The 27,738-nt window shown below is 33.0% G+C and overlaps 1 protein-coding gene across 1 annotated transcript in view; it reads left to right on the forward strand.

The window, feature by feature from the left end:
- The window catches only part of GPR137C (G protein-coupled receptor 137C), a 53,284-nt gene extending 26,282 nt beyond the window's left edge, over positions 1-27,002 (forward strand). Inside the window, exons 2-7 of the mRNA XM_031453731.2 lie at positions 2,968-3,011; positions 4,556-4,784; positions 21,289-21,438; positions 22,881-23,006; positions 23,181-23,299; positions 24,299-27,002. Coding sequence (XP_031309591.2) covers positions 2,968-3,011; positions 4,556-4,784; positions 21,289-21,438; positions 22,881-23,006; positions 23,181-23,299; positions 24,299-24,473 — 843 coding nt within the window. The 3' untranslated portion in view covers positions 24,474-27,002. The remainder of the gene's footprint in view (positions 1-2,967; positions 3,012-4,555; positions 4,785-21,288; positions 21,439-22,880; positions 23,007-23,180; positions 23,300-24,298) is intronic.
- The last annotated feature ends 736 nt before the right edge of the window (positions 27,003-27,738 follow it).

The following is a 27,738-nucleotide window of genomic DNA, read 5'->3' on the forward strand; positions in this document are numbered from 1 at the left end:
ATGTGGGCTTTTTCTTGGGGTAATATGATCAGATTTACTTTTTAAAAGAAGGTGCTCCATCATAATAATAATTTATTCAGGCAAGAATTTTTTATTGAAGTATAGTCAGTTTACAATGTTGGGTCAGTTTCTGGTGTACAGCATAATAGTTCAGTCATACAAAGAATTATTGATAGATGCTGAAACTAGTGTATGAAAGTCTGAAGAATGAAAGATATTTACTAGTTTCTAAATGTCTTTCCATATGACACTCATTACAGTGGGAAAAACAGTAACTTAAGAGTGGAGAAACCTGGTAGATACCATCTTAACCAATGATCAAAGTTAATATCACAGTAATGGGCAAGTCAACATCATGATCCTCCTGACATAAAGCACTAAGAAGAATGCAGCACCACGATCTCTACCAAAATGCATATTCCAAATCTAATCATGAGGCAACATCCAATAATCCCAGACTGAGAAGCATTCTTCAGAATCACTGGTCTGAACTCTACAAATTGAATATTATGTAATACAAAGGGAAAAAAAAGAAGATTAAAGGAGATTAAATATATAGAAACTCTATGTATAATACATAAATCTGGATTCTTTTCCCCCCATAAATGGCATTTTGGAGACTAAATGGCAAAATCTGAAAAAGGTCTGCAGATTAGATAATGGTATTTTATCAATATCAATTTTATAATTTTTGTAATTATTCTGGTTATATAAGAGAATTTACTTTTTTCAGGGAAATATACATTGAAGTATTTAGGGATAAAGAGGCATCATAATGTATGCAACTTACTCTCAAATGACTTTTGAAATCATATATAGAACATGTTCATATATAAAACACGTTTGTAGCAGCATCATTCACAGTATCCAAAAGGTGGAAGCTATCAAGTGTCCATCAGTGGATGAATGGATAGACAAAATGTGGTATATCCATACAATGGAATATTATTCAACCTTTCAAAGGAAGGAAATTCTGACATGTTACATGAGTGATGTACATATATGAACCTTAAAGACTTTATGCTAAGTGAAATAATCCATTCACAAAAGGACAAATATTGTATGGTTTCCCTTATACGAGGTACCTAGTCAAATTCATAGAGACAGAAAGTAGAATGGTGGTTGCCAGGGGCTGGAGGGGAAAAGAATAAGGAATTAAATGGATACAGAGTTTCAATTTGGGAGGATGAAAAAGTTCTAAAGAGATGGATGATGTTGATGGTTGCCCAACAATGTGGATGCACTCAATGCAACTGAAATGTACACTTAAAAAGGGTTAAACAGTAGTAAGTTTTTCATATATGTATATATATACATATATATATATATGTGTTAGTACAGTTTTTAAATTACGATAAAACATGTTGAGAGATGAGAATAAAGGAAAAGTAGTAAAATGAACAGTTACCTTCTCAAGATATAGGTGGAGTAAAGAATGAAAGCAGAGAGACCAATTAAAAGGCTGTTGTAATAATTCACTGTAGTAGTAGAGACAGAGAAATCTGATGCATCTGAGAATGATTTAAGTGGTACAATTTAGAGACTAATGGAATAATATTTTAGAACCCTCTATCACAACTGGCTTCTGGTAGATGGTGGTACTGTTAACCAAAATACAATAGGTATGAGTAGATGCCCAGGCTGTCATCTTTGCCTGAGCATGTACGTGTCTAACACTCATTTACCCTTCATAACTTGGCTCAAATGTGACTTCCTTCAAAAAGTCCTCCCTGACTCTTTACACAGTCTTTCTCCTTTCCCCTTACCTCTCACCATCTCCTGGACTGAATTAGTCTTTCTCCCTTCCTAAATGTTGTGATAGCATCTTCTGTATTGATATGACAATGTTTTAAAATAGTTGGCTTGTCTCCTTCTTCCATGCACTGAGCTTCTTGAGAGCAGAAACAGTTACTGTATTTATGAATCCATGGCATCTTTCATTGCCTGTGCTCAGTAAATGAATGAAATCAGTAAGTTATTGAGTACTTACACTGGTTTTCTTTATAATGTTTTGTGCTTGCCTCTTTCTTTCCAGATTCCATACTCTATTTCAGTAGTCTGAAAGATCATGCTCTATTTCAATAGTCTTATAACTAGTCTTTCTACTTCTAGTCTGCAGTTTCTCTGTAGTTGCCTGTACACGGATGCCAGATAAATGAAATTCCATATTTTGGAGTGCCTATATAAAAACCTTCAGTATCTTCCCATTATCTGAATAATAAAGTTCAAATTTACCATTTAGGAATTGAGACCTTCCACACTATGTTCTCAGATGTTACCATGTTTATTTCAAATTCTACTTACCTTTCTGCTTGACTTTATTCATCAAGTATTTGAGGACCTGCCTATTGCAAGGCTCTATGAAGGAAGTAAGTTTACTAAATATGATATATGTTCACTATCTTTGTGTTTATTTTTTGGTCCTTGTTTCCTTTTGCTACTTCATTTCATCTTAGGGGGAAATAATATTTGGCGAACACTCAGCCATATCCATATTTAAGTAAGTTGTTCCATTTCAGACAAAACATGATTGATGAAATTTAGAATAGGTGGCAAGCCATCCAGCACAATATCTGGCTCAAATAAAAGTTCAGGGGAGGGTAATAGCTCAGTGGTAGAGCATATACTTAACATGCACCAGGTCCTGGGTTTAATCCCCAGTACCTCCATTTTTTAAAAAAAAGCTTAAAAATAAAGTTCTATGAATGTTTAAACTGGATTATTTCTGTTTAAAATTTTAAAGATGGAAATTTAAGTTTAAGATTATAGCAAAGAAGGTTATTAGTTTATTGTTTTAAGCCTTGGGAAACCTGCCTACTTTTGCTTCAATGTAGTCCAACTGTTAACTTTGAATTTTACTTGCCATCTGTTATTATTTGTTGCTGTATCACTTTGAAACACAAAGTCAAAACAAATTTAAGAATACTGTATTACACATGTTTTCAAAATTTTCTATTCTCTTTATAGGTTATATGTAAAGTCAGATGTGCAACTGAACTTGACAAACACAAGTAAGTTTCATGAGTAATAAGATCTAAAATTTTTTCACAGCAGACTTCTCAAAATAGAAGGGCTCGGTAGTTAAGGGAGCCTTAGCAGTCTTATAGAAGATCAGGTAGTTAGATTAGTTCACAGGAAGTGAACTGAGTAACCAGCAGTCCTCCCCCTTTAGCCATATTGCTGCCTAACACCTTTGTTCCGTTTCAAATGTCAGATGTAATTTCATAGGATCCACAAATACTGACGGTAGATTATGCTGTTTGGGGTGAGAATAGATAGCATAGTTCCATGAAATAAGTAATGTTTCAGTACTGATTCACCTCAAAAATGAGAGTGCTAAGCTGGGGAGTCAGGAACCTTGGGTTTCAGACCAATTCTCTCACAAACTTGCCAACTGTTCAACTCATCTGTCCTCTCCATGCTTTGTTTCCTAAACTACCATAATCCCCTGGATGTGTGGGTAATTTCAAGGTCGGTTTGGGGTTTCAAAATATAACTATTTTATTATTTAATCTGAGAGAATGTTAATATTTAAGCTTCTCAAACTAAAATCTTTGTTAGTTTGCGTGTATACTTAACAAAGATAGCTTGTTACAGGTTACACATTACCTTCAATTTTCCTTGTGTAAGTTATTTCCAAAGACAGACAACTTTTTATGATTCCCACTATTGAAAGTGACCCAAAACAGAATATATTAGAATAAATTTCTAGATCATATTAATTTGGAGTATAAATGTATTTGAACTGGGATTACTTTTGTATAGATAGCTATTCCAGCTGCTTGATACAGATAGCTATACCTTACCTGAAGGGTTTTTATAAGGTGGTCTAATTTTTTTTAGGGGAAAGTTGTTGAGTATTTCACTATGGGTATTTACAATGTAAATACATAGTATTTACTATGTTCTGTATACATAGTAAATATGCAACTTTCTAAGAAGACAGGGTATGATGAGTGTATGAAACTCTGCATAGGCAGTCCCTATCTTTCTTCTTAGTCATGTTTGAAAGAAATGTTTGCTATAGAAAATCAGATGTTCATAAAATTGAACATTGTTTTAAACACATTTCCCTTAACTCTTAAAGTTAATATTAGGGATCAATTAAAATTTATATACAGTATGTTATTTTTCCAGGCAAATTATAAAAGCCTGATAACTCTCGGAATGGAAGGGTCAATGAAAATGTGCTTAGCAGTTATAAAAATGAAAAATTCAGGATTGCTTGAATTAATGTTAAAATAGTCCTATATTATTCCTCCTAGTAGAGGCAACTGAATTCAAGTCCACATGAGGTTATTTTTAAATTAATGCTTTAAAATCTGATGCCATTTTTAAATGGTTTAGATACTAATTTTATAACAGCAAAAATATCCCAAGTAACTCTGAGTAATTATTAAATTTATATTTAATGAAACTGCAAACAGTTTAAATTGAAGGAATTATTGTACTTAAAGTAACACACTAATTCAGCATTAAATTTAATTTCTCATCAGTTTTATAAAATAATAATCTAATAAACTAATAATCTAATAAATTCATTTTTTTCTTTCAGAATTCTATTGCATTTGGGCTTTATAATGGCAAGCCTTCTCTTTTTAGTGGTGAACTTGACTTGTGCAATGCTAGTCCACGGAGATGTCCCAGAAAATCAGTTGAAATGGACTGTGTTTGTTCGAGCATTAATTAATGACAGCCTGTTCATTCTTTGTGCCATCTCTTTAGTTAGTTACATATGCAAAATCACAAAAATGTCATCAGCAAATGTCTACCTCGAATCAAAGGTAAGTATATTTCTTAAATTTACACTTGAAGATCTAACTTCAAATCCTCATCCTATCAACTGTATTTTAATGGAAATTTTATATTTCTTTAAAAAATATTCTGAATGGCAGGTACGTTTTTGAGCATGAAAGGATACTCACAAGAAATTAAAAGGTATTAAAAACTCAGCCCTTACTAAACAATGTTTTTTTAAAAGAAGCTTATACTGAGCATATTGTATTTTCTATAAATTATATCCTCTGCATTGGAGGCTAATTAAATGAAGTAAATCAGAATTTATATGAATATATCACAAATAGTCTAGTATACAAAGCCATACCAACAACTCAAGATTTCATCAGTAAGGGTGTTGGTATTGCCATTAAACAAATTTACCAGATTACGTCTACATACATTTGGATTAACAATGTCAAGATGTCATACTGGTAAAGTAGTGTTTATTTGTATAAAGGTTTCTAAAATGTTAACTTTACCTATGATATTTGAAAAAGCTTGTCATGTAACTGAATTTATAAATGCCTTGCTTCTCCCTCTCCTTATACTTTGGATCAGTAAACAGAAGCCAGTGTTTACCTGTTAACAAAAAACTATGGACATTTCTGCAGTTGTTGATTGACAATGTGGTTGAACAATGGATCCGTATCATGGTGTATGTATGGCATTGGGTGTGGGGGATAGATGTACGGATATTGGTGCATGGAATTATACATACATACAAGCCTGCTTTAATTTGGCATCATTGCCTATTTCATTGAAAATAAGCAAGATTATGTCTTAAACAGAAAAGTTCTCTGAAATATTTTTAGACTTCTATATTATTATCCTCTATATAGTCCTAGTAAAGGAAGGTACTATAATTAAATGCATGGTAATCAACTTGTCCATTAAATTTAGGAGGCAACTTTAATTTTATTTTCTAAACATATGTCAGTAGAAATACAAATATAGAAATAATAATAGAGAAGAGAAAGAGAGAGGCAGACAGACTTACTTTCAAACCCATTATCTTACCTGGAAAATTATTTTATTCAACTTCCATTCTAAAGGCTACATCCTAAACTTTAAATATGTTAGCTAATTCTCGCTTCAGTTTAAGTGTTAAGAATAATACAGGGGGAAGGTATAGCTCAAGAGTGCATGCCTAGCATGCCTGAGGCCCTGGATTCAATCCCCAGTACCTCTACTGAAAAATCAAATAAATAAATAAACTTAATTACCTCCCCCCTGCAAAAAAAAAAAAAAAAAAAAAAAAGAATAATACAATCACTGTTGTTGTGGTACATAATCTCTTGGTGTAGCAACAACATCTTCTCATAGTGTAATGATATCACCATAGAATCCATACCTCTTGCTTAAAGTGATAACACATGTGGTTGAATTTAAAGGGCTTCTTTTTGGAATACCTAGCAACTTTCTAAGTTTGGTTCTACTTGCTTTGAAATAGCAACTACTCTGACTATGGTAAAGTAACCAATCTGAGAAGGGAAGTTCATCTGATAACTCCTCCAGAAATTTCAAACACCTTCCCCTAACTATCATATGAAAGGTATTCACTTAAATGTAAAAGGTGCATGGATTCAGAATTCTCTGGGAACACTACAGAAAGACATGTTCAAATACATACCTATTAAAGGTAAATATAATATGAGGTATTAGATTATTTGTATTATATTGTACTGTTACGTAGTTCTTGGTCTTCCTAATTAGGTTATAAATATCTTTACACAAAGAGTATATCATCTTGCTTTCACATTCTCCTTGTAAAATCACTAGGCTCATTCTTGTGTTTTGACTTCTATGACAATATTCAGTAATGACCATTTCTTTTATTCAGTCAACAAATATCTGTACAGCATCTGCCTCCTCCACTTTCAAACTACTTTGTTTCCTGAAAGTTCAGTCTTCTGTTTTTCTCTTTTTATTCTTCCTTCCTTCTTCTACATATTTGGTGATAATGAGAACCTCCATAATTTGTCTCAACTAATCTTAACTACCTTATTTCTAAATGGCACACAGTATGCTTCCCTGTCTATATCCTTAGGCTTTTTCATCTTCCAGGAATGCCTTTTCCCCCTCCCAGTGCTCTATTCCTGTTTGTCCTTATCTTACCGAACTTTAAAGGCATCACTCTAATATTTCCTCTTTTTATGAACTTAATTTGGTCCCTTCTCCTCCATCTCCAAAGTAAAATTTAGAAATAACTCTCTATCTCAATTTTCTTAAATTTTATTTTATTCTTTTAACAACTGGAACACTGTTGTAAATTGGTTCTTTTTCAAAGCAGCAACTGTAACTTGTGTTTAATGTTAGTTACTGTCAGTTTGAATAGTTTATTTCTACTCTTTCATTTTTTAATTTTCTTATATATGTAAGGTTGTTACTTTGTTCCACATCTGTGTTCTTATGTAGACACTGAATTTATTATTTTGTTAACGAATAAAGGTATTTAGGGGAATATGTTTTCTCAAGTACTGCCTTGGCAGCTTTCCGTAATCTCATTGTATTGTAGCAACATTCTTATTTGACAAGAACAAAGAAAATTTTCTGTTTGGATTTCACCATGTCTCAAATACTACATATTTGCACATCAGTGTGAATTAGATGGTATCTCTACACGTAGGTGTTCCTTCAGCTCACTTTGGTAAAAAGTCTAAAATTCAGGTATCTGTCCTCTTCAGGCCCTCTAACTTCCGTAAGAATTTACCAGTTTTTCCCTCTGCTCAACTGTCCATGCATATGAGTCAGGCCTACTAAACGATGTAGAATTTCTATAGTCTAGAATCTTGTTAGAGAAAATAAACTACCAGCTGTTAGATTCAAAGGTTTAATTGCCAGAAAGGTTACCTGAAGGATGTACAGTCTGTCCATTCCCTTGCCTTTTCTATATTTTATCTTCTGCCCCATCCAGACATTGTAGAGTTGTGTGCTGAAACTGCATTGTACCCTGGATAGAATTGTCTTTCCTGACATACAGTGTGACATCATGCTTTGGCCTTCATCAAGAAATATGTAAGAAATTTCTTGTAAGAAACATTTATCTTAAAATCACTATGTATAATGTTGAGTATATTGTCCACACACTCAATGTTCCCCAGAAAATATCTTTTTCTCCAATTCAGTACCAGGTAAAACATTACTGATTAAATACTTCTTTTCCCTGGCTACTATATCGTTCAGAGGCAAATATGTGGCTCACCTTTGTATCAATCGTAGATGACCTTACTTTTTTTTTTTAACTGAAGTATAGTTGATTTACAATGTTGTGTTAATTTCTGGTATATGGCATAATGATTCAGTTATACATATATAATTCTTTTTCATTATAGGTTATTACAAGATACTGAATGTAGTTCAAACATTAGGTCCTTGATGTTTATCTAGTTTATATATATAATTTATATCTGCTAATCACCAAATCCTGATTTATCCCTCCCCCTACCCTTTCCCCTTTGGTAACCATAAGTTTGTTTTCTATGTCTGAGTCTCTTTCTGTTTTGTAAATAAGTTTAGTTCTATCATTTTTTTTAAGATTTCACATGTAAATGATATCATATGATATTTGTCTTTCTCCATCTGACTTCACTTGGTATGATAATCTCTAGGTCTATCCATGTTGCTGAAAATGGCATTATTTCATTCCTTTTTATGGCTGAGTAGTAGTCCATTCTATAAATATACCATATCTTCTTTATCCAAGCATCTGTCAATGAACATTTAAGTTGCTTCCATGACTTAGCTGTAGTAAATAGGGCTGCTATGAACATTGGGATGCTTGCGTCTTTTCGAATTATAGTTTTCTCTGGATATATGCCCATGAGCGGATCATATGGTAACTCCTATGTTTATTTTTCATTTTGTGTGTATCTCTGTAATTACTTCAAATTCTATTTTGCAATGAGGGTTATATAAATTAAAAAGTGGGATTTGATATACTTTGGGATATGTTTAGATCTCTTTTTCAGGTATATTGATTTTTAAAATTAATTTGAAAAGACCTTAGCAAGAGGCAGTGAATCATAGTGATTAAGAGCTGGAAACTTGGGATTGGAGAGATAATGATGTAGATAAATCCCATTTCTCTGCTTATTGGCTGCATAACATTGGACAAGTAACAGCAAAAGCGTCACCCTCCTGATCTGTAAAATGGAAATGATTGTGTTGATCTCATAGATTATTTGAAGATAAGAGTAGTACTTCTTATAAGGTTGTTTTAAGAATTAAATAAAATGCATATAAAGTGGTTAGTAGAATACCTAGTGCTTGGGAAGGGCTTATAAATGTTAGCTATTATGATCCTAATGTATACTAAGGGATGGGAATGTAGCTTCAGAAAGTTCTTGAATACCTGAAATTGTAGGCAAAACTTATTTGTAGGCAGGTTCTATATATGTAACCAAATTCTCAAAAGGAACAGTGAAAAAGAATAAGAATCACTGAAGTATAGCATTTGTGTTTTAAATATTTTAATTTTATTTGACTCTACCTTATTTATGTCTCATTCCACCCAGATTTTGATAAGGGTTGAAATCTCTGATAGATTATATTTCATCTAATATTTAACTCACTTTTCTCAGAAAATTTGGAACAAGTATTGTTGAAGTTATATAATGGCCTTTTTAATTGTAGGTAGTATTTTTGTTCTGAAATCTACCGTATCTTTTATTATAATCTCAGTTTTATTTTATTTGCATGGGCATGATAAACTTAATATTATCCTTTAACTTTTTGCCTATTGCTGACATTTCAAATGTGTCTCAGTAACTTTGGAAAAAATATTACAAAGTTTCTTTTTTACAAACTCTTTATATGGTAAGCAAATAGTTTATAGCTATTGATATGCTTGTTTGTTAGTATTGGTCTTTTTCTCCCATTAAGTTTTTCTTTTTACTGATGTTTGCTTTGCCTTTATTTGTATGATTTCTGTGGTATATTTGAATTTATTTACTTTTTATCAGAACTATAATGTGACTTTTAGCTTTACAATGAATGTAATAAAATTATTTTTATTCTAATATTCCTCTCCATTCAGAAAAATAAGAACATTTATAATAATATAGAAGACATCATTTTTAATAGACAAAATAACTTAACAGCAGAAAAAGATTTAAACCAATGGTTGATGTTTAGCCTCTATAGTAGCAAATTGGGATTATCTGTGTGAAAGACCACTCAAAGGCAGGATGGGAATAAAAGTTAAGCTTTTAGCCTTATTTCTCTGGTCAAGGACATACACAATTGTTTATCTAGATAAGAATATAAAAGAATCATTGTCTGACTCAAGGCCCGCTGGTCTCCCCACTGTCAGCCATTTGCAAATAATGTATTTTCTCCCCTTCTCTCTCCTAAATGTCTAACAGTTTTAGTTACTATGTGAAACTTTCTGCCCCATGTTCACTCAACCTTTGATCCATATGAATTAATGTATTGGGATGGGAGGCAGCATCAGTATCTTGCAGAGACACAGTAACATTTAACTAAACTATATTTCTGATCTTTCATGCAAATCAGCTTATCCTGTAAGATTAAAGAAGTGGTGTATGATAACTTAGGCCATAATTAAACAGAGTTAAATACCATTAGTCTCTCTTCCATCACCCTGAAATATGATTTTACCAGAATTTGGGAAGGATGATGGTGGAAAAATAGAGGCTGTATCATCTTCTGTAATAGATATGAGTGCCACCTTCCCAATATTCTGTTATAATTTCTCTCTTGAGTTACTGGGATTTACTTCATCCATCTTAAGCTGTGGCAATTCTTTAATGTACCCTCTTTGTTACACTAATTCTTATACCCCAAGTCTTATTTCCTATCCTGTTGCTGCGCCAACCCACCACACTCTTGTTCCATTTGAAAAATCCCTGCTAACAACATTTGGTTTATATCTTGTATCTACTCCTAAGCTCAAGTAGTTTCCTTACACTTTTAGATTCTTTTACTAGATCAGCAGGCATTTTCAGAATTTTTTTTCCCCATGGTCAGAAGTCCTCCCAAGAAAAGCCATTTACTCAATAATGATAGGATCCTAAGAGCTGAAATCTAATTTCTTGTGTCTTAGCATCATGAAACTATTTTTGAAGCTGTTTAGGCCTTATAATTACCAAATATATTTTTTAATTTACTAATTGAGACTACTTTGTTTTCTTATTTCTGATGCTTAGTTTGGCATTCTAATTTCAAAATGGAAATAGCATTTGTGAGATGGATTCAAAAAGTATGTGCAGGGTTCTACTTCTGGTATTGGCTGAGTAACTTCTATTGGACCCAACCTTCTACAGAAAGCAATGATAAATTCTGGACAAAATATGAAAAACACTGGAGGCACTGAAGAGCAACCACTTAGAAGAAGGAAATGACACTGAGTGAGTTTCCTGTTTTTTACAGCTTCTAGCCTGAGGGAAAGTCCCATCCATGGTACAGCCAAAACTTGAAGAGAAACCTGCTATTCTACTTGCTTAAATAACTGTGGGACAAAATTCAAGAAACTACTCCAGATGGAAAGTGAGAGGGAAATCTCAGGAAGAAGGCAGCCAGATAGAGGAAGTTTCAAATTCTGATTATAAACTCTGCCACATTTTTTATCAGGTACCTGAGCTACACATGTGCAGGACAGACTCCAAGAAGCAGTACAGTTAAGGATAAAGGAATTGAACTAAGATTTCAGCTGCTATCTATGAATGGAAGGCAGTTTGGGATTTGCATCTAACCAGATTAATTATCTGCTAAAAATAAAAAAAATTTTAAAAGGGAAAAAAAGAAAAATCAGTATTTTTCAAAGGACTTTAAAAACATCCAGACCCTAAAACATGGCACTCAGAATATCCAGAACACAATCCAAGGTTACTAGATATATGAAGAAACAGGAAAATACCACTCATACTCAAGAGCAAAAAGCAAAACTCAAAAAGCAATCATAGGAGGCAATTCCCCACAGATGATCCAGAAGTTGGATTTATCAGACAAAAATTTTATAATATACTTGAAGATGTAAAGGAAAATATACTTGGATGAATAAATAAATAATAAATCTCAAGAGAAACAGAAACTATTTTTTAAGACCACCAGAAATTCTAGAATTTAAAAAAATACAATATTTAAAATTAAATAGTAACTAGTTGGGCTTAGCGGCAGATTGGAGATGAAAGAAGAATCAGCGAACATAAATCAATAGAAATTATTCAATCTGAAGAACAGAGGAGAGTCAAGAGAAAGATGATAACAAACAGGAGCAGAATCTCAGGGCCAAATTATATATAACTGGAACTCACAAAGGAAAAGAGGGAGAAAATTGGGTTGAAGAAAAAATTTGAAGAAATATGACCTAAATTTTCCAATTTTGATGAAAGACATAAATTTACAATTTCACGAAGCTCAGCAAACCTGATCAGGATAAATATGAAGAAAATATCACCTAGGTTTGCTGTAGCCAAAGTGCTTAAAACCAAAAAGAAAAAAATTTGAGAGCAAAAAAAAAAAAAAGACACATACATAGGGTACATTGATTCAAATGTTTGCTCACTTCTCATCAGAAATAATGGGAATCAGGAGATATGGAAACAGTATCTTTGAAATCCTGAAAGAAAAATGTCAACTCTGAAATCTGTATCCAGGAAAATATTCTTAAAGAATGATGAAGAAGTAAAAATATCTTCAGATAAAAGAAAACTAAGAGGGTTCATTACCAACAGACCTATACTACAAGAAATGCTGAGAAAATTCTACAGACTGAAGAGAAATAAAATCAACTTGAATTTAAGCTCATCAGGAAGAAATGAAGAATATGAGAATAAGTATGTGGGTAAATATAATTTCTTAATTTCTTTCAAATACATATGACTATGCAAATAAAAATTATAATGTGAGGCTTACATATGCAGATATAATATATAATTTTCTATGTAGTATATATAACAACCATAGCACTATAGCATAAAGGACAGGGCCTATGTTGTTGCAGTTCTCACATTTTACATCAAGTGGTATAATATTAACTGTTACTTAGATTGTGAAAACTTACATACATATAATCTCTAGAGCAGTTGTTCTCAAACTTTTTGGTCTTAAGATCCCATTACACTCCTAAGAATTGTTGAGGACCCCAAAGAGCTTTTGTTTATGAGATTGTATCTACCTGTATATACATTTTAGAAAAAAGATTGAGAAATTTTTATATATTCATTTATTAATTCATTTAAAATAATAATAAATCAATTATATGTTACATAACATGTTTTTATGATAAATATTATATTTTCCAAAACAAAAATAAATTAGTGAGAAGATCGATACTGTTATACATTTTGCAAATCTCTTTAATGTCTGACTAAGTAGAAGACAGCTGGATTTTCATGTCTGCTTCTGCATTCAATCTGTTGTGATATGTTGTTTAGGTTGAAGTATATGAAGAAAATCCATCCTCACACATATATGTAGTTGGAAAATGGAGGAGAATTTTAATAGCCTTTTCAGATAATTGTGGATATTCTTCTTTAATACTACACCAAAACTCTGAAGTGGAGGTTTCTTAAAGGTTAGTTGCCATGTGGAATCTAAAACCATAGTAGTGAACTTTTTGTACTCTCCATTGGTCTATCTTGCACTTTGAGTTTGTAAGATTATGCATTGATCATTGGAAAAGAGTAGTCACAGATCTTTAAAATGTTGATACATTTCTTTAGACTGTATCCATAATAACATTTGTTATTATTACTACCAGTCTCATCAGAATAGTATTTAAGTTTTGGGAAACTGCCAGTCTCACAGTGGATATAAGTGCTTTCAGGTTTTCAAAAATTCCAAGTTTCACTTGAAAGTTCATATTTCATTGTTGGCAATAAATATTGTCAGATGTTTTCTTTGACATGACAGGCTCATTTCATTTATTTTTGAGAAAAAATGTATGCACATTAACCAAGTCTGAATAACCGTTGTTTGTCTGCCATAGTTTTCTGCTAAGTAAAAAATCGGGTTTCATGAAAAAAGTGGCTAGTTCAGCTCACAAGTCAGTCACAAAAGTGCTTCTCCTCAAGACAACCACTCTGCTTCAGGATGCCGCAGAATTGCTTTAAGTGCACGTCTTATCACACAGAATATTAAATAGATATGTACTCTAGAGTCAATATTCAGTAAATATTTTCACTGCTTCATCAAGGACATTCTTAAGTGAAGTTGTCTTTTTTAACAGGGAGTGCATAGTAGTGAATAGAATAGGACAGTTTGGTGCCACTGTATTGATTTGTACTGCGGTGCAAAGTTTTACCCACTATTGCTTTTGTACCATGAGTGAGATTATCAATGCAGTTGGCCCAGGATAAACAATCAGAAGAATTTTCAACACTTTGAATATTTCAATACTATTTGTGTTTCTTCTCAGGCATTGACATAAAAGATTATTTTCTTGGATGATTAGTTGGTGCTGACACCAGATGAATACAAACAAAATTAGTCCTGCTATATCAGATTCATTTATTTGTAAGGCAGAAATACAACTCTATTGACAAGACATTAAATCACTCTTTATGCTTTCAGTTAAATCTTTGAGTCAGTGAATTTCTGTATTGGAAGATAGCAATGCCATAATTTCTTTTTGGACTTTTCATCCAGCAGGCATTCAGTGATATCAACAGTACAAGGCTTTATTAGTCTCTCAGTTAATGTGTATGCTTTGCCAGCCAATGCAATATAACAACTCAGCCTGTAAAATGCTTGAGTGGCTTTTTAATTTCTAGTTTGGAAAGTTATACAAATAATTTGTGGTGTTTAAAATGCTCACCACACCTGCATTTAAATTTTTAATCCTTTTGCTTTAAACTCTGAATGATTGGTCTCAAAATGGTGCTGCAGCTTCACTTGGACATAATGTTCTGTCACAGAAGACACAATAAGGTAAATGATTAACATTTATAAAACCTATTGAAAGGTAGTTTTCATTACATTTCATTTGATAAAAGAAGAAATCAGTTTCATCTTGTTACTTTGATGTAGATTTCTTTTTTCAAGCCAGAGAATTCTAACACTCATCTTTCTCAGCATCTTTGAGGTAAACAGAAGCTGTATGTTGAAAAAATATTTTTTATTGTAATAAAATGTACATAACATAAAATTTACCATTTTAACCATTTTAAAATGTACAGTTCAGTGGCATTAAGTACATTCACATTGTTGTGCAACCATCACTACTATCCATTTCCAGAACATCTTCATCATCCCATACTGAAACTTTGTGCCAATAAAACAGTAAGTCCCTATTCCTAAGCCAATAACCCGTTCTTAAACATGGAAAAAATTATAATTGTTTCATCTTAGAATAAAATATGATTAATATCTAAAATGAGTTTAATATTAAACTTAATTTTTTTAATTTCTGAAGTAAAGCCTTAAATATTGTAAAACAAATCTGTAAATTATACCTGTTTTTGTTGTGCTGCCATATAAGTACAAGGAAAATTTTAGGATTTCAAAATAACTACTTGTTTGGTAATAATGAGGTTTTATCACATATAGCAGGTGTAAACAAAAAAAACTAGCAAGAATCCAGTAAAAGTACAGAGAACAAGCTGAATTAACCTCTGCAAATGGACATATATATACCCTAATTCTATTATATCAGGAATCTGGAACACATAAGAATGCACACATACACAGAGTGTTGACATCATCACATATCATATAGCCTCTGCTATATCAGGGAAACTCTGCTGCATATTCAAAGAGAATGAGAATATAACAGGCAAATAACATCTTAGTACTTTTTTAAAAAAATCATTTTGATTTTGATCTTTAAGGTCCCTGGACCACACTTTAAGAACTGTTGCCCTAGAGCAATCACTTAAAGCAAAAAGTAAAAACAAAACAAAACAAAAAATAGAAAAGTATAGTTAAAAGTCCAATAGATAAATTAAAATGGAGTTCCAAAAAAATTCAGTTAACCCAAAAGAATGCAGGAAATGATAGACAGATGAACAACAAATCAACAATACCAACAACAAAACACAAGAGGGGTAAGCAGAAAACAAGTAGTAAGCCCAAAATAAGTAGAAAACCTGCAATAATAAAGATCAGGATAGAAATCAATGAAACAAAAAATGAACAATAGAGAAATTAAAGCCAAAAGTTAGTTCTTTAAATAGATCAACAAGTTTGATGGACCAAAAAAAAAGCAGAGTGAAAATACAAATTGCCAATACCATGAGTGAAAGAGAGACTATCACCATAGATCTTATTAGACAGTAAAAGAAAAATGAGAGAATATTGTGAACTCTTTGTGCATAAATTTGACAACTTAAATGGAGACCTTTTTTTTAAAGTATACTATAACATAATTGATTAAAGACAAATACAAATAGTCATATATTTGTTAAAGAAATCGAATTTGTTGTCAGAAATTTCCCTCAAAACTCCAGCCCCAATTGCTTTTGCTGATTAATTCTATCAAATATTTTAAAAAGAAATAACTCCAATATTAAACAAACTCTTTTGAGGAGAGTTTGAAAATAGAGGAGAAAGGAACACTTCCTAACATGTTTTATGAGAATAACATTACTCTGGTACCAAAACTTGACAAAGATAATATGAAACAGACAAAAACTACAAATTAGTATCCCTTATACTTAGAGATACAGAATCTAAGGAACATATAAAAAGGATAATACATCATGACTGAAAAGAGTTTATCCCAGGAATGCAGCATTGGTTTAACATTTGACAATCAATTAATGTAATTCACTACATTGAGCGAACAAAGGAAAAAAACAATCACTTGAATAGTTGTAGAAAAAACATTTGACAAAATTCAGCACCCTTCATGATTTAAAAATAACAATGAAAACTTTCAGCCAATAGGGGACAGAAGGAATATTCCTCAATCTGATAAGATGTCTGTGAAAAACCTGCAGTCAGTATCATACTTAAAATATTGAATGTTTTGCCCCTAAAGTTGGGAACAAAGCAAAGATTTCCACTTTCACCATTTCTATTCAATTTTCCTGTAAAACAAGAAAAACAAAGGGTATAAAGTTGGAAATTAAGAAGTAAAACTGTCTCTAATTGCGGATAACATGATTGTTCATGTAGAAGATCTTAAGGAATCTACTGAATAACTACTAGAACTAACAAGTGAATATAGCAAGTTCTCAGGATACAAGGTCAAAATACAAAATTGCATTGTATTCTTATACATACAAGGAGCAATCAGTTAGAAAATGAAATTCAAAAAAAAACCACAGTTCTATAGCATCAATAACAAAAAAATACTTAGGAATAAATTTTGCAAAACAAGCAATACCTTTATAATGAAAACTACAAAATACTCCTGAGAGAAAATAAAGACGACCTAAATCAATGAAAACCATTGTTCATGGATTGGCAGATGCAGTGTTGTTAAGACAGCAATTCTCCCCAAAATGAGCTGTAGATTCAGTGCAGTCCCAGTCATAATTCTACCTTGAGGTTTTAAAAAATGGACACATTTATTCTAAAATTTATATAGAAATGCAAAGGACCTAAAATACTTTAAAAGTAGCGTTTTCCAATAGAGCTTTCTGTGATGATGAAAATATTCTGTATCTGCACTACTCAGTGTGTTAGCTAGCCATATGTGACTACTGAGGGCCTAGTGCTCGAAAGGAACTGATCTTTTAATTTAATTTAGATTAAATGTAAATAGGTAAATACTCACATATGGCTAATGGCTATTGAACAGTACAGAAAGTAACTCTGAAAAAGAAGAGGACTTAGACTACATGACTTTAAAACTTCATATAAAGCTACAGTAATTAAGACAATGTGCTACTGGCATAACATAGACAAACAGAGTAGTGGAACAGAATAGACAGGCTGGAAACAGTCCATACTTATACGGTCTTTTGATTTTTGACAAAGATGCTAGAGCAATGCAGAAGGAAAGGAAATCTTTTTAGCTAGTGGGGCTGGAACAACTGCATATCCACATGAAACAAAATGAACTCTAGCTCCACTGCATACTATACACACACACACACACACATTTCAGAATGGATCACAGACCTAAATAATATTGAGAAGAAGTCTAAAGCTTTTAAAAATAAACACAGAAGACTATCTTTACAACTTGGGTATAAGGAAAGATTTCTTAGGCAGGTCATTTAGAGTAACCACAAAAGAATAAATTCATAAGTTAGACTTAATTAACATCTAAAATTTCTCATCAAAATACAAGACTAAGAAAATGCAAAGGCAAGCCACAGACCTCAAGAAAATACCTGCAATACATATGTATCTGACAAAGGACTCATTTCCAGTATGTATAGAGATTGTCTACAACTCAATAATTTAAAAAAAAAAAAAAGACAACCCAATTTGAAAACAGTCAAAGATATGAACAGATTTTTCACAAAGAAGATACACAAATGGCTAATAAGCACAATGTCATTAGTCATCTGGAAAAATGCAAATTAAAACCAAAACATCCATCAGCATGGCTATAATTAAAAAGATTGACAACCCCAAAGGTTGTCTAGGATGTGGGACAACTGGAACTCTCATACTTTGTTGAAAGTATAAAAGTGTACATCCATTTCGGAAAAAGATCTGGCAGTTTCTTATACAGCTGAATTTATACCTACCATATGACCCAGCAATTCCACTCTTGGGTATTTTCCCAAAAGAAGTGAAAGCATGTGTCCACAAAAAGATTTGTATAAGAATGTTCACAGAAACTGTAAGCAGAAATACAATGGATAAACAAAGTCTCATATAAACAAACTCATATAATTATACAGTGGAACTAGTGTGGTTCACTGTCCTGGTTTGCCGGGGACTGAGTTTTCTGGGATGCTAAAACTAGGAAACAGTTTTTTTAACTAGGAAATTTTTGAGCAAAGAAGAGGAGTTGGTCACCCTAATTATCCACCTCAGCTGTATAAAGACCTCACAACTGATACATCTACCACCGTGGATAAATCTCAAAACATTATGCTGAGTGAATGATACCTATAAAAGCGTTCATATTCTATGATTCTGTTTATATGGAGTTCTAGAGTAGGCAAAGCCAAGTTGTGGTAGAAACCAAACCAGGAGAGTATTTGTGTCTGGGGGAGTTGGCTGATGGGGAAGGGCTGTGAAGGAGCTTTTAGGAGTGTTGATAATGTTCTCTGTTTGTATACGCATTTGTCAAAACTCAGTGAATGGTAAGTAGAGGTTTCTACATAGCTGCATTCTAAAAATACCTGTAAACTTTGAGCACTCGTTAGTGCCATGCATACTGGAGTGAAGTGCAATTCTTCTTTACTTGGCAAGTGTGGTATTTCTAAAAAACTGGTGTGTGCATGTGAGAGGTGGAGGAAGGGGGAATCATTCCTTGAGGGTTGCTCCTGAATGGAATTGTTTGTTATGATTATTCAATTTAGGAAGATTTTCTTTAGCTTTTCATGTGGCTGAATCCTTCTCTTTTGTTTTATAATCCTCTATTTTGTGGGAAGAATCTTATTTTGTTTTCTAAATTGGTGGGCTTCTTTCTCTGTTATATGTATGTCATTTGGCTACAATGTTGCTTTATTAATTGCTTTGATATTATTATTTGCTCTCTTTGCACATTTTTTTTGTAGTTTTTATAGTATTTACAAGTGTAAGCCCAATATCTCCATATCATGTCTTTTTGGAGGTCATTTTATTTCTCAAAGCAGTGACTATAAACTTATGGTTATTTTAATGGATGGTAATGCTTACAACATATAAATTCTAACTTTTCTTGTTACTAACTTTTCTTTAATAATATAGCACTTTTAAAATGGAAACTGGATTGCTTTTAGATTAGCTATTAACATTTAGGGGGAATTCACAAAAATAAAAATGTGCATTATAGAAAATGTTAGCCTTGATTTAAAAAATTTATCTTGCTAGGGTTTTATTTATTTTCACACATACTTTTTGCTGTGGTAGTGGGTTAGCTCAGAAAAAGTACTCTGTTACTATCCCAGTATCTATCAAGGTCTGTTTCATCTTTTAGTTTACTTTCTTCTCATATACCTCTAAAATGTGTTGTTCTTATAAGGAAGTTAGTTATAATAATGGCTCTCAATCCTACCAAATCCAGTGAACTTTTCTGATCACAAACACTTTAATAACGTATTCCTATCCTGAAATTAATAGATTGTTTAATTTACCTAAACACAGAACTTCAAAATTTCAATGCAGTTGCCCTAATTGTAATATAAAGAGGAAATGAAAGGAAAGTAATTAATAAACATTTCAATGTATAAATTTGGGGGCACGATGTAGTAGTCAGATGCTTGTATCTATACATAGAAATTGTGAATGAGACAGCTATAAAAGCAGGCTGTAATAGGTGTGTCACTTTGGTGCCTTACATACTACAAGCAATATTGTCAGTTTCATGCATTTCTGAAATATTTGACCATTCTTGACAAAAGTTCTGGAAAAAAAAAAAAAGGACAAATTTCCCTCAGTTTACATGTTATATGTGTTTCTGGATATGGTGACATCTATTTATATAAGCACAAAATTTGTTTATATGTAAAACAGAGTTAGGTTCTGACTCAGATTATTATAAACAGGTTTTTCATCTTCATGAATGTCCAAGAGGACACAGAGAAGAATTTTCCCACGTGGAGAACTTTCCTGTGAGCTGTAGGTCATCCTGCACCCTGGTCTTTGTGCCCTAAGTGCCATCATTGCCCCTTGATCAATGTGACAACCAGAACACAGACTTTTGAAACACCGTATTAGGTGTTTTTCACAATAGATCTCTGGCAATTGTGTCACTTTTCAGAAAAATGTCTTTACGATAAATAGGATTACAAAGGAAACTAACTGTATTGAAATATCCCAGGTTAAGAATCCCTGCAAAAGTTGATACCACACCCTTCTCCAATATGCATACTCCAGTGAACAACCACTAAGTTACAAAAGCTTTCTTTCTAAATTTGGGGAAATGGTGAAAGAAAGCCTTGGGATTAAAATATTTTGGATTTGAAAGTGCCTTTAGGTGCCTCCGTCATTTTGTCATCAACATAACAGCATCAAGTCTCTAATAGACTCTAACAGAACAAAGCAAATAGCAGCATAGGAGTTGCATTTCTATTCTAATTTTGCATCTTGATGGAAATTAAGTATACCAAATGGACAAATGGCATCTATTTCCTATTCTTTTCTCATTATGAATAAACTAACTCTCTGATTAATATCAATTTAAACTCAGATCTTTTGCAAACTTGTTTATTCGTATACTACTTAAGGGAGTAAGGTAACCTTGGAAGAACAAAATCTTCCTCCAGCTACCATTGGGCTAGTTGGCAAAGAACTTATTTGTGTGAACAAGATAGTTTAAACACAAGTGGTTCTAAGAATAGGAATTGTGAAACAAGATAATCAAGAGTTTATTTCAACAGGCACTCACTCAGTGTTTTCTAGGAGCACATTGCAAGAGGGGACTCTATTGTATATGGAGGAATGGCTTGTCATGACAAATGTGCAGAGCATCGTGATGATGATTTTTCTTTCTTTTAGGGTATGTCTCTGTGCCAGACTGTTGTTGTAGGCTCTGTAGTCATTCTTCTCTACTCTTCAAGAGCATGCTATAATTTGGTGGTGATCACCATATCTCAGGATACATTAGAAAGTCCATTTAATTACGGCTGGGATAATCTTTCAGAGAAGGTAAGTACCTAGCATCTATTGCCAATCTAATTGTATGATAATGAAGTTAGCTGTTGACTAGGAGAACATTTTAAGTGTTTAACTGACACTTTTTAAAAAATTTTTGCTAATTTGTTTTTTGTTTTTAATTTTTTTTTGCTTCTTTCTATTTTTTAAAGTAGCAGTTTCTTTTTGTTTATTTATTGAGGGGGTAATTAGACTTATTTATTTATTTATTTTTAATGGAGTTACTTGGGACTAAACCCAGGACCTCGTTCATGCTAAGCACGCACTCTACCACTGAGCTGTACCCTCCCCTGAGAAACACTTCTGTGGACTCTCTGCCTACTCTTGGTAACCATACTTAAAGTTCTGTTTAAAAATCCTCATTTACATGGGGCACTTAAAACCATTCTTCAGAAAGAACCTCTCCCAAAGGAGTATTTTTCTTTTCTTTTTTTGTAAATAATACTAATAGTGCCTTAAATCTATTGTTCATACACCAATTTTACTAATTTTTAAAGGGTGTTTAAATATCTCTAGATAAAGTTGATGTCATTAGCTAGTGAATATGGTTATGTCTTTAATTTGTTAGGATGGAATTAATTCTCTTACATAAGAACTACATATAACCTAAATATGTGGTTCCGTTTTGGTTGTATGACCCTTACAAAAATCTGGCATTATCGGTCTTGATATTGGGAGAGCAGTCATAGTTCCTTAGGTATCCAGGTATTTTCTGTAATAACTCCCAATGCCCTGGCTATGCATATTTGACCCCCCAGCATTCTCTGCCCTTTTTCTAGAAGTACAGTTTGACATAGGTACATGCCATATCTTTATTTATATTAATTTAACCTTGTGCTGAATTTAAGGCCTCCTGGAATACTACATTTTCAGAATTTCAGTTATCTTTCTAAGAAGGAATTTTCCCATGTGGTTCCATGTGGTACATCCCCTTCAGTCCTTCTCCCATTTCTCTCTCCCCACATCTATTAGAATAGAAACACATTCAACATGGAGTTTAAGCCCAAAAGCATGTTTTTAAGTAGCAGCAGAGCTGAGTGACTTGCATGTTACATTTCTCTCCAGGTGTAACTTGGGGTAGTGCTATTATTCTGCCTACAGAGCAGCTGGAACCAGTAGTCTCTTTTCTAACTCTCCGCAGACTATGGAGCCTAAAACCCCACCCCACTACCCATGTATTTAAAATATTTTCATAAATTGATGCATCGAAAAAGTTAATACCTCTTTATTCTGCTTAATAGCAAAGCATTTTTGTGATCTTTAAAGGATAAATACCATTACATGAGAAACCACAGAATACGGAAAATTAATTTAGACTTTTATGTACTTGTAAGTTGATGTTTTAAATTACCCTACGTGAAGCAAACAGACTGTGGAGGGTGATTGCTTATACATAAGACAGATTTTAGAATTGCTTTGCCATATTCTATTTACAGGCCCATATAAAAGACGTAAGTGGAGAAGAGTATATAGTATTTGGAATGGTCCTCTTTCTGTGGGAACACGTGCCAGCATGGTCGGTGGTACTGTTTTTCCGGGCACAGAGATTAAACCAGAATTTGGTATGATATCATAATATTCTATAAAGCTTGTTCTCCTTATTTTTAAAAATAATGGAACATTTATATTGATTTTCTATGTTTACAAAGTATAAGACTAAAAAGCATTATAGAGCCCAGCCTCCTTTCTTAGCTGAAAAGTCAATCTTCATATGCTATCTGATACTTTGTTCACAGGCACCTGCTGGCATGATAAATAGTCACAGTTATAGTTCCAGAGCATACTTCTTCGACAATCCAAGACGATACGATAGTGATGATGACTTGCCAAGACTGGGAAGTTCAAGAGAAGGAAGGTAGATGTACTGAATTAGTACTGAAATAGATCGAAAAGAACAAATCTAAGCTTTAACCCAGTATGCAAAGGGTGGTTTGCTGATATCTGTCAATAACTAAGATCGTTTAATATTGGAGCTTAGAACAGTAGATATTAAACCCATAATGGGACCTGTACTGTAAACAATTATCATCTGATTCTAAGCCCATATATTCCCTTTATTTGAGAAATGCCTTTGGGAGTAAAATGGTGCCATTTAATATTAGGATGCCTTGTTAGTTCAAAGCCGAAGAGAGCTAGTGAACAGGGAAGAAATACTATTATAGTGACGTTTTATGTTTCTATATCTGTTGTGCTGTTCAGAAGCCACAGAGAAGTCCTAGATAAAACTCTTGAGATGCTTAGGTGCTATAGGACATCTTCTTGTGCCCTCCTTGTACAAAATCATTGCAAGTCCGTACCATTAACTGTGTATCTGTGCAAAGAGAAAAGCTGAATGCACGCCTACCTAATGCTTGAGTTTGATACAGCATTTTCTATAATCCTCACTTCATCTGGACAAGTTACATAATCTCAGTTTTTTACTCTGTTTTCCATCTGTAAAATAGGGTTGATAATAGAACCTATCTGATAGGATTGTTGTGACGATTAATTGAGTGTATGTGTGTGTAAATATAATTATACGTATATACATATATACATACACACACACAAAACATGTCTTAGAATAGATACATAATAAGCACTATAGTGTTGTTGTTATTCTTATTATCTGATAATCAAGTTCTACTAGTTCTGAGTGGTATGTATTCTTTTGTAATATGTGATACAGAATCAAGGATATTAGATAAAAGTCATTGAATTTTGTAGAAAGCCATTATGTTATTTGGCAAAAAACATATTTCAGTACATTTGGTACTCAACTGTATTCTAAAATTCATTGAAAACTATAAATGCCAACATGACTTGCCATATCCTAACCACATTCCTATGGCTTTTTTGCCCCTTTTTATTGCAGTTTATCAAATTCACAAGGTTTGGGCTGGTATGGCACCATGACTGGGTGCAGCAGCAGTTACACAGTCTCTCCCCACCTGAATGGACCTATGACAGACACTGCTCCTTTGCTCTTTACTTGTAGTAATTTAGATATGAACAATCACCATAGCTTATATGTAACACCGCAAAACTGACAGCATTACCAAGTCGTGATTCTTCAGTCATTTTTCATGCATATGTATATTCAGTGTGTTAAAATTCCATCTACATAAACATTCCATTAATCTGTTGCAACTGAAAACAAAGCCTGGAAATGTGGCTGTGTCCAGTGGGGAGCACAGCTGTTACTTTTGACCTCGTCCTAGTGAAACGGAGTACAGCGGAAAGTTTGGAGGGGGAGAAACGAGGGATTAGATCTTAAGGCACTTGGTGGCCTCCAAACATCATGACTTTGGAACATCAAATGCATATTTGCATATTTGCACTTTTATCCTTGTTCTGAAAGAGTACACTGCAGTCCCCAAAGTCCTACCCTAGTGTTCACACTGGGATATTATGTTGTACACCAAATTAGGAGGCAGTTTCCCTACAAAAATCAAAGCCTGTATATTCAGCAGTATACTCCACATGGAATTCTTACTCAATAAAGTTTATAGTGTGAACAGTGCACAGAATGAAGGCATAAAAATTCTTTCTTTTGAAAGATCTACTAAGAATATGTAATCATTGAAGATAGTTATTTTAAGCATGATCGTAAAGTACCAACTGAAATTATTCAAACCATCATTTTAAACAAATGATAGTAATAATCCTTTACAGTGATGACCAGCAGTGTTCTTTGGAAAGCCACAGTCATTTCTTGAAGAGGAAAGTATACCAGTAAAAATTATGTGGCTACTTTGAGTAGAATTGGTCAAGTGATTATTTTGTCTGATTAAGATGTATGCAGTAGTTTAAGCATGAGTCTTCAAAAAAGCAATAGTAATTTTTGCATAGGGAGATTTTGGTAGAAACTTCTTGGGACTAAATCAGTTTACAGATGCACTTAAGGAATATTCACAAAATGTACAATTCTAAGTCGAAAGATGAATACATTTTTCAAAAGCATTCAACTTAGCTGAAGCAAAATATAGCTGATCTTACCTGTTCCTACTGAATCAGGATTGTCCTCAGGTAAATTAAATCGTGATACATTATTGCCGTGAACTCAAGTGCAATACTTTGTAAGACATTTAATTCCTCTTTTAGTTTTCACATTTTTATATCTTGTATATGGGCAAAGCCAAATTAAATTCAAATGAATTCCAGCACTAGACTAAATGAACAACTTATGTAAGGGTACTAACTAGGTAAGTATAACACCAGTGGTTAACAATATTGAAATACTTTTAGAATTACATTAAAACTGTCCTGAATGTCCTATCTCAAATCTAAAGAAAATATATGGTAGGCTAAGGTAATAGAGAATTTTAAAATGCACTTTCTACCAGTGTCTATAAGGAAGGAAGTAGATGCTGAATACCTCAAGATGCCAAGGTAACGGGCAACGTTGAGAAGTTGTCACAACATGCTTAAGGACGACTAACCATATGTACAATTGTTTGCTGATCTATTTCTTAGGAACTGGAACTAATACAACTATTCTCTTCTGTCTTTGATTAGAAAATTATGTTTTCTACTCTTACATAAAATACCTTTCAACTTTTCAATTAATTGATTCTGCAACTTCGTAAAGTACAACAGTAAGTGAAACCCCAAGAAAGAAAGAAAATTTTTAATGCTTTTACTCTTTTGGGAGGCTGGTACACAGCCAAAGAAATTTTGTCTTTTTATCATACAAAATGATTTTAAATTCAATCAAAAGCATAAACTTATGTTACTTTGGGTTTATTTCCACGAAATTCTCTCATTGTAAGCAAATTATTTTAAAGTTTATAGTGTGGAAATTAACCTTGGTAGTAACAGAACAACATAACATGCACTTACCTGAGTATAGTTTGCAACTTCAGTTACTGGATTTCTTTTCAGAATGCCAACTATTTATTTTCTTAATTAAGCTAGGTATTATCTAGAGCTATCTGAAAAGATCTCTGTTGTCTTTATTAATCCTCGGGGTTCAAAGTGATAAAGTAAATTTTTTTCTAGTAAATCTTTCCAAGACTTCCGTAGATAATGTTCCTATTTCACCAGATAAACAAAGATTACTTTTAAAAACATATTTCAGATAAAGTAACTTGGTTCTTTCAGCTGCATTAGTTGATTCTTCCAAATCTGAGATTTGTACATTTCTTATGCCTGACCAGGGTACCTGAATTCTTGCATTTGTCTCTGTATACACATCTCCCACAGTACATCACCAAAGACAAAGAAAGATAAGCTTCTGGCCCAGTTTTTGCTTAAAAATTCCAAAGCACTAGGAGCACTTTAAGTCTGGTCTCGAAAGAAGGAGTTGTTTATAAAATCAAAGGGCTACCCATTCCCTATTCATCCTGCACTGAAGCACATGATGACAATTTCAAACCTTCCTTTTTGGTTCATTAACTAGAAGAGAGACTTTCATTTCTTAAGTGTGTAATTCTACAGTGATTAGCAGTACTTGTTTTTATCGTTTCATTTGGGTGGTCATTAATTTTGAAACTCTTACCACCCATTATAGCTGGTAGTAGTTTTATGAAAGATGTAATTTATAGCTAAAGTGGCTTTTTTATGCATAGCTGCCTTTTTTATTGTTTAACAGTGTTTCTCAGCTATAAAATCAGTTTCAAACTGGTTGTAAAAGTATAGCTGTGGCCAATGAATGTATTTATTTGTTGTTTCACTAAATTGTAACAAAACACTACTGTTAAAAATAAAAGTGTTTGTGCTTTTAGTTGGAGGTCTGGCTTTCTTAATCTCTCATAATGGACTATACCAACTGAGTTTCTATCATGTGAGGATAAGAACCCTAGTGCTTCCATAGAAAAGAGGAAAATATTTGGAGTTACAAATGATAGTTTGCTTTTAGTGAGCTTATAACTACAGATCTTCCTCAGCTTGTAAGTGAAAATGCATCAAATACACCTAGCCTACTGAACACCATAGCTTAGCCTAGCCCACCTTAAACTTACTCACAACACTTACATTAAACTTCAGTTGGGCAAAACCATCTAACACAAAGCCTATTTTATAATAAAGTGTTGACTATCTCATGCAATTTACAGAATTAAAGATCCACCACTGCCCAAAATCACAAGAGAGGACCATACTGCATATCTAAGCCCAGGGAGAGAGATCAAAAATTCAAAAGTGGAAGTACAGCTTCTACTGAATGCGTTTCACTTTTGCACTTTGTAAAGTTGAAAAATCTAAAGTTGAACTATTGTTAAGTGGAGAACTGTATGTACATAACATGTAGAGGTCCCTTAGTATTACACACTAATTTGATATGAAATGCCATACAGTTTAAAATATCAATATGTT

Source organism: Camelus dromedarius, chromosome 5, assembly GCF_036321535.1.
Source record: "Camelus dromedarius isolate mCamDro1 chromosome 5, mCamDro1.pat, whole genome shotgun sequence".
In the NCBI taxonomy this organism is placed as follows: domain Eukaryota; kingdom Metazoa; phylum Chordata; class Mammalia; order Artiodactyla; family Camelidae; genus Camelus; species Camelus dromedarius.